The following is a 13,188-nucleotide window of genomic DNA, read 5'->3' on the forward strand; positions in this document are numbered from 1 at the left end:
TAACATGGTAAAGCATTTAAAGCTAGGAGGACCTGAAATTCTTGATAACATATTCAACATTCCACAACACAAACAAGGAAAAAAGAAAGATGGGTGGCTGTGACATGAACGGTAACCTGTATGAGGAGAAGTTTAGTGCACCAATGCCTTGGATTGGCATGTATGTAGCAGCAGCATCCTTGGCCTGTCTGATTGCAATGGCTGCAGATGTAATCCTCGGCATCCGGCACCATAAGTACTGGTTTCCCTGCAAGTTCTTCTCCATTAATGCCACATCTCTGACCTTGATAGGTATAGCCATCAAATTGTCGGTGGATCTGAACACTCCCATGCCCAACCGTCATGACCAGCTTGCAAAGCTTAGCAGTTCTGCCTTGATCTGCACAGCAATGGCTAACTCCATGCCGTCTCTTGGAGCCATGGAAAATGAAGAGATGTTCATGAATGTAATTGCCTTGGGAATTCTAGTCATCACCCTTATTGTCAATATTTGCATCCAAATAGCTACCGGTGCAATCTTTGTTTTCTGGAAGGAGCACGCTTCGGTTATGTTCATCATGCTTGTTTTGCTCCTCATGCTGATTTTCTCGGCTTTAACCGTTCCAACAACAAAGAATTATTTAGAAAAAGGGTACAAGAAAAGATACCAATTATCTTCAAAAGAATGCACAAATGCAAGTGGTAGAAAAGAAGTTACCAAACTCAGAGACACATTGACAAAGCTTTGGCTGATGGCTCACACCTCTAGCCCTCAATTTGTGATGGGCAGGTCAGTGACATGCACTGCTTCTGGAGCTTTCTGTCTTTTGAGTGCCATGATTTTGGCCCAAGCCATGTTTAGAACATACTTGATGCCATGGTCCATTAAGTTTTGCAGCGGGGAATCAGACTACAAATTGACAACCACTTTGATTCTATTTACGCAAGCAGTTGCAGTAGGAGTTGGTACTATTTCCCCGTCGTTTAGATGGTTCATAGCCATCAACTTTAAGTGCCCGAAAAGAGGAAATATAAGCTACAGAAAAGAATTCGAAATAGAAAGGTACTGGATTCAGGGGCTTGCGGAGTTGAAAAAGTGTCCATTAACTTTTAGAATCAAATCTCGGGACTGCAGGAAACTTGCACATGAAGCAAGAAACAAACTTTTGGACTTGTGTATTGCAATGCAAAAGGGGATTGTCCTATCAAGTAAAGCAATTCGATTCATTTCCATTTTCTTGGTGAGTCGGATCTTTTTACTCAGCGACTTGTTCAGGGAGTGGAAGAAAAAGAAGTTGGAATTCGACTCCATCCCAATGTCCCAGAAAAACCCAAGGCAAGATCTTAGTAATTATGTTCTGTATCTTGAAGGTGAGGATGCGTTGGTTCATTACATGATGAATTCCAACTGTGATGCTACTGATCATTGGATTCAGAAGGGAACAAAAGAAGAACCCAAGCATCTCATTAAGCTATTGGGGAAATCAACAGCCTCACAAGGATTCAAAGGAGTGGCAGAGTTTGACAGTGATCAAGTTCCCTCTCTACAATGTGAAGAACCTCCAAATTGTTGGGCTCTTCCTGTTGTGACACTAACAAGTATTGCACTTGCACTTCCAAACATCGGTTCTGGTTCAATCGAAAATCTGATAGATGGGGTACATGAAGGGCTCATGTACATGAATGCCATTGAGAAACAGCTGGATAGCAAAGGAGATCTTGCCAACATCAGAAAGGCGGCAGGGGTCGTGTGGCTAAGAGTTGATCTATATCACACATGGCTAGATTTGGATCTCGGAAGATTGTCACGTCAAGGGAAGTGTCTAAAGGAAACACTTGAAGAACTTTCTGAAACTGCAAAATCCATATTTGAAGAATGTAGAAAGCGGAAGATGAGTAAGGAGAATGTGTGTTCGAGAGATATCCCTTCCAAATGGTCTGTTAAGGAGCTTGCCGCTAATTCCATGTACAGGATAAGCCAAACTCTTCTGCTAAATCCTAAAGGAAAAATCAATGAATCAAGTGAGAGATTATATGAATCAATGGTTGTGATGATCTCTGACATAATGGGTGCGTGTTTCACAAATTTACAGGAAGCTGTGGCAATCAAGTGTTTTAACAGCACAATTGAAGAGAGGGAGGAAAGTGTGAGACTTGCAGTTCATGTTCTTGGTAAAACTGAAGGGATTCTTTATATTGTGGAACCTGGTATTCCTTCAAATTTGGATCATCACCAAATGGCATGCATTGATGAGTGGCGTTTGCCACGGAAACCCCAGATCAATTTCAAGGCCTGCACATCATTTCCAATATCAGAGAGTGACAGGGATTCTTCGGCAGGCTCAAGTGATCACTTTTACCTGCCGATGGATTAGGTTTTCTAGGCTGCTGTACTCTAGCATAAATAGGCTATTAAAAGACTCTTGTATTCAGCTTTTCATCAATAATGTTCCAGAATTTAGATTCAAGTGTTCTCCTGGGATTTTTCCCTAGAACTCTGTTAATTCACTTCGTACTACGATTTGGCCCTATTTTACCCGCTGGACAGTTCCTACTGCCTTGCATCAGACTCTACAATTAAAACTAGTTGAAACATTTTTTAACTATACGTAAATTACCCTTAAAACTAGTTACGATCATAGCATACAGAAACAAGAGGCTCAAATTCAATGCATGCTAATTAAGCCACCTCAAACTGTTCAAAATTACTAAATTTATGACATTATCTGCATATAGGAAGGATGAGTTCGTTGACTACGTATCCCATTGCTAACAGATATCCTTTCATCGTTGGTGTCTAATACTTTTGCAAGATCGTCAAACATTAAGACTCGACACTGCCGAGCCAGATCGATTTACTTGCAGCCTTTCCTGACAAGCCGGTGATATTCTTGAACGAAAAGCCATAGCAAGGGAAACAAGCATTAAACAAAGGTAACCCCTAAAGTCTACTACAGCCACCCTAGTTTTCAGTAGCAGCAAGTCCTATCGCTGTCCTTCCTGTAGCAACATGCTGCTGCTCCTAGAAACTAGGGTCTTAGGGTCTTTAGGTGACTCTATGTAAATCTCCTTAAATCAAGGAATGCTTTGTAATCAATTAAAAGCCATATGTTTAGGCCTTAAATCAAGGAGAAGGTGGCGTACGTGTATCTTCCCTTGTGTTTGCTGCTTCATATAATGCCTCTTGCTGTAAACACAAAACATCAATTGGAAATATACCAAAAACTCATTTTTCCACATGGTATTTGAGCAGTGTCCTTCTTAGGCCTGACTCTGCAACCTTTTGTCGTGGTTCTCAGCCAACAATATGGCAGAAGAAAATTTAGTCAATCAAGAAGCTGAGAGCACTCTTGCCTCACCTCCTACAAATTTCCCTGAGGTTGATATCAACCCAAATCAAAGACTCAGTTCAGTTTTGTTGAATGAGTTTAATTATCTTCCTTGGTCGAGGGTAGTTTCTTTGGCTCTCGGTGGAAGGGCCAAGCTTGGCTTCATCAATGGGGTCATTCAAGCACCAGAAATTACGTCTCAAAATTATGAAAATTACTGAAATTTTCAGCTACTCTAATTCTTCATACCATCTATGGAACAAAGTGAAGGAAATGTATGGCAATCAAAACAACTCGGCTCATGTCTTTCAACTCAAGAGAGACGTTGCCCCTCTACAACAAGAAAACAAGTCCTTTGCAACATCTTGGCAACCTTACCACTATGTGGAATGAGCTAGATGTCTATCGATCTCATACCACAGATGCTACAATGTTGTTAAAAAGAGCTGAGGAGGAAAAAATTTCAACTACTAGCGAGCTTGAGCTTGGAGTATGAAGACTTGAGAAGTCACATTTTGATGAATTTAGAGCTTCTGTCTTTCTCTAGTGTTTGTGCCACCATTCAAAGTGAAAAAGTCAGAAGACGGGTCATGGGATTAGACACCAAAGTGTCATGCGAGAATCTCGAGCATATGCCTCAAACTACCAGCCACCTCAGGTGAAGGTTTACAAAGGTAAGCGCCCCGACTTGAAGTGCGATCATTGTCTTGGAATTGGCTATCTTGGAATTGGTCATACCAAGGATCGGTGCTGGATACTTCAATCTGAACTGAAACCGAAGTTCAACAAGGACAACAAGGAACCATAAAAGGCTACCTACTAGTTCACCATACAAAGTCAATCATATGGCAAACCATGTAGAATCTACTTTAAATCATGTCACCACTGATGGGATGTTGGATTTTACTTCAAACCTTATTTCTCTAATAAATGAATTTGCTTCATTTATTCAACGCAAGAAAAGGAATGGAAAGGGTGAAGAGGCAACAATGACTAAATCTGAGAACCATTCTATGATGCTTGGAATGTTTGCGGGGTTCCTAGCAGAGGCTGATGGTGTACCATATGAAGCTGCACTAGGTATCTTCAATGCCTTTTCTAATGATCTAAATTCAAGTCATGTGCATGATTGTTGGATCATTGATTCGAGTGCCATTGATCACATGACAAACCAAAGAACAAACTTGCATGAATTTTAAAACATGTTATCTCAAGTGTCTGTTGCTAATGGGAAAAGAGTTTCTGTTATAGGTAAAAGAAAAATTAGGTTAATTTCTAACCAAGTTGAGTCCACAACCCTATACATTCCTGCCTTCTGATGTGAAAATTACTTGACACACAAATTAAACCCTCTTTTTGACAATTGTAGTATAGATGTAAGTAGGGTATCGTTCTAGGCCGGGGATTAGGAGGGATTGCTAATCTATTCTAAATTAATTTAAAAATATTAAACAAGACTCAATGATACAAAACTAGGCTAAAAACTCTAATAACTCGAAACACACTTAGGATGACTCAAAATAATGAAAATGATCTGATTAAACACTAAGAACTGAAATGGACGGAAATTGAATTAAAAGACTAACAATAAAGAAAACTAACTAAATAATATAATTTAATAATGGATGGGTGTTTGGTTTTGATGAAAAGTAAATTAAACTTAATTAAATTACAGAATTGACAAAAGCATAAAATTAAGGTAAAATGATAAATGACAGACTAGCTAGAGGGTTCTTCTCCACACATGACACATATGCAACCTAAATTAATTTTCCGTTGTTCTTTCAATAAGTTGTGAATTTCAATACTCCAGATTAACCGTGAACAGCACTTTTTTTTAATCTTCAAGTTTTCCTTAAGTTATTGAATTGGACGGGAAAACGCATACAACAATTCAAAACATTCTTCAAAAGTCCCCTACGTGAAAAGCACAATAGAGATACAATCAAAGATCATTAAACTTTGTGAAAACTATAAGCATTGACGAGGCATTCGTAACTATGAAAAGCATGATACTCTTGCCAAGAATTTACTTAACGTGATTGTGACTAGCAACCTTTACTACTTGTGAAAATAAGTTCATAACGATTAGGTGAAATTCACTTATATTCTAGCATCAAATTCATGCATGTAAATTAAGCGTGCACTCTCAACCAACATACACAAATCAGTTTTTATACGAACGGATAAGTAAATTGAAATCACAACTTATGAAATCACAACCGAAGGTAATCAATTCATATTACAAATATATTCATGGCTTTGAATTAACCTCTAGCCAAAATAAATTTAATTACACATTATTAAAACAGAAATAAAATAGAAGTTTAGAGAGATTAAACCGAAAGAGAGGTGAAGATCTCTGTCTGCGTTTCCACTGAGCTGCTCTCTCAGCTCCCCCCTGTCTTCTCCCTTTATCTGCGTTTTCATGCTTTGCTGTCCGTCTCACCTTCTTTCCCCAGCTGCGCTGGAAGCTTCCCTCTGACCAGCTGCAAAGCAGCTGTCACGCCAGCATCCCCCCTGTGTTCTTACGCTGCCCGAAGGCAGCTCCTGTTTTCCCTCCCCCTGTCCGTGCTGCTCTCCTTCCTCACGTTTCTTCTGCTGCCAAAGGGCAGCCTCTGCCTTCCACCAATCCCCCCGTTGTCGCACTCCTCCCACTTCTTTTCTGACCTTCTGCGAGCTGCCCAAAGGGCAGCTCCCTTCTCCCGCTCCAAGACCCCCCTCTCTACATACCTCAGATTTCCTTTTATTTCCTCCCCTCTAATTATCCTGCTTTCTTCTTTGGATTCCCTTTGTCGCAGTCTTCTCATTTCCTCTTTCTCTCGCCAGCTGCAAAGGTTTTCTTTGTCTGCCTAATCTCCCGCTGCCCTCCTTGGATTCCTCTTTCAATTCTCCCTTTAGCTGTCTTGGGCAGCTTCTTTTTATTATTTTTTTTTTTGCTTGTCTTTCAACATATAGACATAGAGAGGGACAAACCTTGTTTATAAAATGTAAATTAATATTATCATGTGACAATAAAAGGTAATATTGCATAACAGATCCTATAAACACAAAAATAACGTAAATAGCTCAAAAATATAAGGAACTAACCAAGAAAAGACGAGTGAATTCGAAGTAAAAATATATATAAATATGATCCGATCAAATACCCCCACACTTAACTTTTGCTAGTCCTCGAGCAAAACAAAGAAAACATGAAAAAGTACTAACATGAAAGACATTAGCTTCCCTCTATGTGACCCTCATAGAATTTCATTCAAGAAAACAAATCATCAAGAACCATAGCTAGCACCAAACAAGTTAATCCAAGTTCAAATTCCTAATTCAAATATTAGCAGTAATCTTTAAATCATCCTTGAAGTGTAGTGTGTGAGATAGCCATGCTAATGCAATTTCAAGTTTTTATTTTTAAAATCATCATATGCAAACTAGCAACCCTCTCACGGGATATACACTCAATCACACATGTGTTTAGTTTTAATGTGTTTCGCTCAAAGAATCAAATGTGAAATTTCTACCATAAGCTTGCATAAAGATCTCATCTCCACAATCATAATTGCAAAACTTAAATCAAGAGGACTTTTATTGGATGTAATGAGGTTTAAGGATAAGGTTATTGAAACGAAAGAATAGGAAAACACAAGTTCCAAGCTACATTGCAAGCAATTCTTTTCTTTAGATTTATAAGAACTCAACCTTTCCAACGATTCTTTTAGCACCTCCAACCACACTCTTAAACTGAAACTTGAACAACTTTTTATTTTCTTTGTGTACAATCTTTCTTTTTTCTTTTCTCTTTTTTTTTTTTTTTTTTTTAATTTTTTTTTTAATTTTTTTTTTTATACAAACATGAAATACCCCCACACTTATTCTTTTGCCAAACACCTTCAAAGTACTTCATAAACGTTTCTCATAAGACAATCTCGCATTGCTCGCTTGGAAAGGGTAAGGAAAAAAATTTCAGGTATAAGGGTAGACATATCTGGTGATAAGAAATAAAAGGCTCAACATATACGGCTCAAATTGGCAATCTAATGATATCATTTTTCTTTGGGAAACATGGTTATTTGGGCCATAGTGGTAAACCTAATGCCTTTATCATTTCCAAGTTCATGCAATCAATGACAAACATTTCGAAAGATCGTTACGCAAGTTCTAGAGATGTATCTCACATAAGTTCATCACACATGAAAGAATAGGAGTGTATGAAAAATGCACACACTTTCAATCGGCTCAAAAACTCACATAGGATGTATATGGTCACTAAATTTACATATGAAGCTTTACGTTATGCTTTAGTTTCACATCAACAAGGCTATGTGCATTTGGTTTTTCAAAGATGATCAAACATGTACAAAACTAACAAAAGAATTAGGAATTTCACAAAACACATGTTAACTAAGTTCTTGATGATCATGGTTCAAATTTGATCCAATTATATCATTGGGTCGGGAAACTAACAAAAATCTAATTCAAAACAATAAGGGAAACAAGACAATATTTTTGGATTTTTAAATTTTCCGATATTTTTTTTTTTTTTTTTTTTAAGAAAACAAAAAGCAAAAACATAGAAACAATAGAAATTCTAGAGATTTCTACCCCCACACTTAAACTTGACATTGTCCCCAATGTTAGAAAACACTATAATGCAAATAAAAATAAAATAAAATAAATAAATAATAAGAAACAAAATAAAACAATTGGACTGAAAACTTCCCTAATTTGCAGTAAAATCAAGCGATGACCCCCAAGCTAAAATTCTGCAATCAACTTCAAGGGTGGAAATAACCAAAAGTTCCTGCAAAGAAAAGGAAAAATTCAGTTAAGTACGCAAGAAAATTAATTAAAAAAAAATTGCAAACGAAAAATTGAAAATTACGATAAAAGATAATGAATAAAACTAATAAGTAATCATTGGTCGTGCTTGTTGACTTTCCACAGCTTTCCTCTTGAACAGGGTGACACTTAGCTTTTCACTTGCAAGTGATGATTTGATGATATTGTACGGCGAGGCTTTGCTCTTTGGGAATGTTGCAGTTCCTTATTTGTTCTCCAAGCAGATGTGGCAGCTTCTCTAGTTCCTCAGCTCGGACTCCTTCCGCTGGGATGATTGTGCAAGCTGCATTCTTCTCTGCTTGTTTCTTCTGCACAACGGGCAGGCACGAGGGAGAGGTGTTGGTCTGTTTCTTTCTTCAATCTTTCCAAGTGCCCACCTCTTGCTCTCTTTCTCCTTGTCCTTAGTTGAGGATGAATCAGCACGTTGTCTCCACATGCTTCGAGGTATCATCTTCACTTCCCTTATAAGTGAGAAACAAAGCGAAAGCACAAGATGATGAGTACTCGAGAGCAGGTGCTGGCTGGAGAAAGGACAGGGAGAAAGCATGATATGAGATACTCTTGCTTTCAACCTTCATGATATGAAATACTTTTGCTTTGAATGGGTTGTTCGCAGGAGTATCCCAAGGAATGAGGAACACAGAGTAACTTAAGAGGATTCTTTGGGAATGCATTTTCGGAGATGAAGAAGTGTTGAGAGGGTGTGCTGAGAGAGTGTGCTTTTGCTGTGGAAGGCGAAGGTAGAAACTTATAGGACTTGTCTTCACAACCGGAACTATTCTCTCACTCATTGTCGGCAGCCGGTAGATGGATGAATAGTACAAATTACGCGCTTTCTGACAAAGCTGCCCGTAATTTCCGCAAAGCAGATTCCTCATTGATATCTGGAATCGGCGCTTCGAGCTCTGAGCATCGTCGATTGTAGAGGTAGCATGTGACACGTGCGGATAAATCTGGAAAAGAAGATTTGCCCGTGGGTTGAAGCCCAGCTTTTGAGAAAGCTAGCGTGTCTTTGACTATTGAATTTCCCTCTTCGATTTCTGAATTGGTGCTTCGACAAACTGCCCGAGAATTTCGCAAAGCAATTTTGCGTGTGACAAGTGACGACACGTCTGGACAAATTGATCTTTTGAAATCCGGGGTTCGGCTCGTGGTTTCTGAGCAAGCCCAGCCTTTAAGAAATGAAACGCCTCTTTTGAGAAAAGAATCCGGCTTTTGAGAAAGGAGCCCCGACTCTTCGATTTGCGAGAGGACGCTTCTCTGAGGAGCGCCTCTCCGATTTCTTCTTTTTATAGAGGCGTTAAGCTTGTTCCACAACACACTTGAGCACCCTCCTGTAAACACTCCCTTCTTGCACTTGTTTAATCTTGATCATTCCGACTCTCTTCTTTCTTCACCACCTCTGAAAAATGTCTGGCCCTTCCGATCGACGTTTTGACTTGAACATTCGTGAAGAGGCAGCTCCGCCTTCACCAGACAACATATGGCGCCCTTCTTTCATATCCCCCACTGGTCCCCTTACCGTTGGGGCTTCGGTGATGAAGAACGATATGACAACAGCGGTGGTGGCCCGGAACATTGTCACTCCTAAAGATAACAGACTGCTCGCTAGACGGTCTGATGAATTGGCGGTTAAGGAGTCTCTGGCTCTCAGTGTGCAGTGTGCGGGTTCCGTATCCAACATGGCCCAACGCCTATATGCTCGAACCCGTCACGTTGAATCGTTGGTGGCTGAAATACAGAGTCTCAAACAAGAGATTAAAGGGCTCAAGCATGAGAATAAGGAATTGCACAAGCTCGCACACAGCTATGCCACCAGCATGAAGAGGAAGATTGACCAGATGCAGGACACCGATGGTCAAATTTTACTTGATCATCGGAGGTTTGTGGGTTTGTTCCAACAACATCTGCCTTCGTCTTCTGGAGCGGCACCGCGTAGTGAAGCTCCAACTGATCAACCTCTGCTGCCTCCTCCTTCTGTGGCCCCGCCGACTGCTGAAGCCCCGCCTACTACTGAAGCACCACCCGACCAATGAATACTATTAGTTTACATCATTGTAAAATATTTGTACTTTTTTTTTTTTTTAAATTTTTTTTTTTTTTATGTACTTTTTTTTTTTTTTTTTTTATCATTAATTTTAAATTTTATCTCTTTTTTTATTTTTTTTTATATGTAAATTAATGTAAAGAGACTTTGGTTAACCTTCCCCCACACTTAAACTAAATAACACAAACTCACAGAAATCAACCAATTAACACAACTAACTAAACAAAACAAAATGAAAGCAGTAAAGATAAGGGTGGAAGAATGCAAAGCTGATTGGGTTAGTGATTCCAAAGTCTCCCTTCGTTGAATGCTTGGGTTGCCTCCCAAGAAGCGCTTGATTTAACGTCTTTAGCCGGACGCATCTTTCCTTTAAATTTCCCTCGGCTCCATTTGAACCTAAAATCAAAGAAAGAAAAATAAATCAAATATCAAAAGTAAAATACACAAACACCAATATAAACATAAACAAAAACAAAAATAAAAGGATTAGCAAAGTTACTAATCCCCGGCAACGGCGCCAAAATTTGATGTGAAAATTACTTGACACACAAATTAAACCCTCTTTTTGACAATTGTAGTATAGATGTAAGTAGGGTATCGTTCTAGGCCGGGGATTAGGAGGGATTGCTAATCTATTCTAAATTAATTTAAAAATATTAAACAAGACTCAATGATACAAAACTAGGCTAAAAACTCTAATAACTCAAAACACACTTAGGATGACTCAAAATAATGAAAATGATCTGATTAAACACTAAGAACTGAAATGGACGGAAATTGAATTAAAAGACTAACAATAAAGAAAACTAACTAAATAATATAATTTAATAATGGATGGGTGTTTGGTTTTGATGAAAAGTAAATTAAACTTAATTAAATTACAGAATTGACAAAAGCATAAAATTAAGGTAAAATGATAAATGACAGACTAGCTAGAGGGTTCTTCTCCACACATGACACATATGCAACCTAAATTAATTTTCCGTTGTTCTTTCAATAAGTTGTGAATTTCAATACTCCAGATTAACCGTGAACAGCACTTTTTTTTAATCTTCAAGTTTTCCTTAAGTTATTGAATTGGACGGGAAAACGCATACAACAATTCAAAACATTCTTCAAAAGTCCCCTACGTGAAAAGCACAATAGAGATACAATCAAAGATCATTAAACTTTGTGAAAACTATAAGCATTGACGAGGCATTCGTAACTATGAAAAGCATGATACTCTTGCCAAGAATTTACTTAACGTGATTGTGACTAGCAACCTTTACTACTTGTGAAAATAAGTTCATAACGATTAGGTGAAATTCACTTATATTCTAGCATCAAATTCATGCATGTAAATTAAGCGTGCACTCTCAACCAACATACACAAATCAGTTTTTATACGAACGGATAAGTAAATTGAAATCACAACTTATGAAATCACAACCGAAGGTAATCAATTCATATTACAAATATATTCATGGCTTTGAATTAACCTCTAGCCAAAATAAATTTAATTACACATTATTAAAACAGAAATAAAATAGAAGTTTAGAGAGATTAAACCGAAAGAGAGGTGAAGATCTCTGTCTGCGTTTCCACTGAGCTGCTCTCTCAGCTCCCCCCTGTCTTCTCCCTTTATCTGCGTTTTCATGCTTTGCTGTCCGTCTCACCTTCTTTCCCCAGCTGCGCTGGCAGCTTCCCTCTGACCAGCTGCAAAGCAGCTGTCACGCCAGCATCCCCCCTGTGTTCTTACGCTGCCCGAAGGCAGCTCCTGTTTTCCCTCCCCCTGTCCGTGCTGCTCTCCTTCCTCACGTTTCTTCTGCTGCCAAAGGGCAGCCTCTGCCTTCCACCAATCCCCCCGTTGTCGCACTCCTCCCACTTCTTTTCTGACCTTCTGCGAGCTGCCCAAAGGGCAGCTCCCTTCTCCCGCTCCAAGACCCCCCTCTCTACATACCTCAGATTTCCTTTTATTTCCTCCCCTCTAATTATCCTGCTTTCTTCTTTGGATTCCCTTTGTCGCAGTCTTCTCATTTCCTCTTTCTCTCGCCAGCTGCAAAGGTTTTCTTTGTCTGCCTAATCTCCCGCTGCCCTCCTTGGATTCCTCTTTCAATTCTCCCCTTAGCTGTCTTGGGCAGCTTCTTTTTATTATTTTTTTTTTTGCTTGTCTTTCAACATATAGACATAGAGAGGGACAAACCTTGTTTATAAAATGTAAATTAATATTATCATGTGACAATAAAAGGTAATATTGCATAACAGATCCTATAAACACAAAAATAACGTAAATAGCTCAAAAATATAAGGAACTAACCAAGAAAAGACGAGTGAATTCGAAGTAAAAATATATATAAATATGATCCGATCACCTTCCCTTTTCAACTTCTTTCCATTGGAAAAATTACCAAAACATTAAACTGTCTTGCAAATTTCTCACCAATAATGTGATTTTTTAGGACCTAGTCACTAGGAAGATGATTGGTGAAGGTTTCTTTCTCAATGGTCTCCATTATTTGCCAAGAAATTTCTCACTGTCTGAAGGCCTTCAAGTTAGTGCAACCTCAAGTTCAAAACAGCCCCAAGACCCACATTTGTGGCACCAACGTCTAGCACATCCGTCCACACCTATTTTGTCTAAGTTATTTCCTACTATGTGTCAAACTCTCATCAAGTGTGACACTTATAATTTTCCCAAATTCGCTAGACTAGTAAGCTTTTTGAAATTGTACACTTGGATATTTGGGGTCCAATTAATGAATCATTTGATGGCTATAAATATTTTGTGACATTTGTTGATGATTTTACAAGAATCATTTGGTTATATCTCTTGAAATTCAAAAGTGAAGTGGTTAATATGTTCCAAGACTTTCACAACCTTGTTACAACTCACTTTGACTCCAAACTTCAAATATTAAGATCGGATAATGGTACCGAATACATGTCTAATAACATGACACAATATTTGAGCATGCATGGCATATTTCATCAAACAAGTTGTGTTGGAACGCCCCA

General features: G+C 38.6%; 1 protein-coding gene across 1 annotated transcript; it reads left to right on the forward strand.

Annotated features, from left to right (window-relative positions):
- The first annotated feature begins 282 nt into the window (after positions 1 to 282).
- Positions 283 to 2,447, forward strand: LOC126626646 (uncharacterized). Its single transcript, XM_050296017.1, has one exon. It carries the CDS (start codon positions 330 to 332, stop codon positions 2,352 to 2,354), a length of 2,025 nt encoding a protein of 674 aa, XP_050151974.1. The 5' UTR covers positions 283 to 329; the 3' UTR covers positions 2,355 to 2,447.
- Positions 2,448 to 13,188: the final 10,741 nt, after the last annotated feature.

Source organism: Malus sylvestris, chromosome 6 (genome assembly GCF_916048215.2).
Source record: "Malus sylvestris chromosome 6, drMalSylv7.2, whole genome shotgun sequence".
Classification (NCBI taxonomy): domain Eukaryota; kingdom Viridiplantae; phylum Streptophyta; class Magnoliopsida; order Rosales; family Rosaceae; genus Malus; species Malus sylvestris.

Coding starts and splice junctions, on each gene's coding strand:
- LOC126626646 (XM_050296017.1), top strand. CDS start 330: ATGCCCAACCGTCATGACCAGCTTGCAAAGCTTAGCAGTTCTGCCTTG.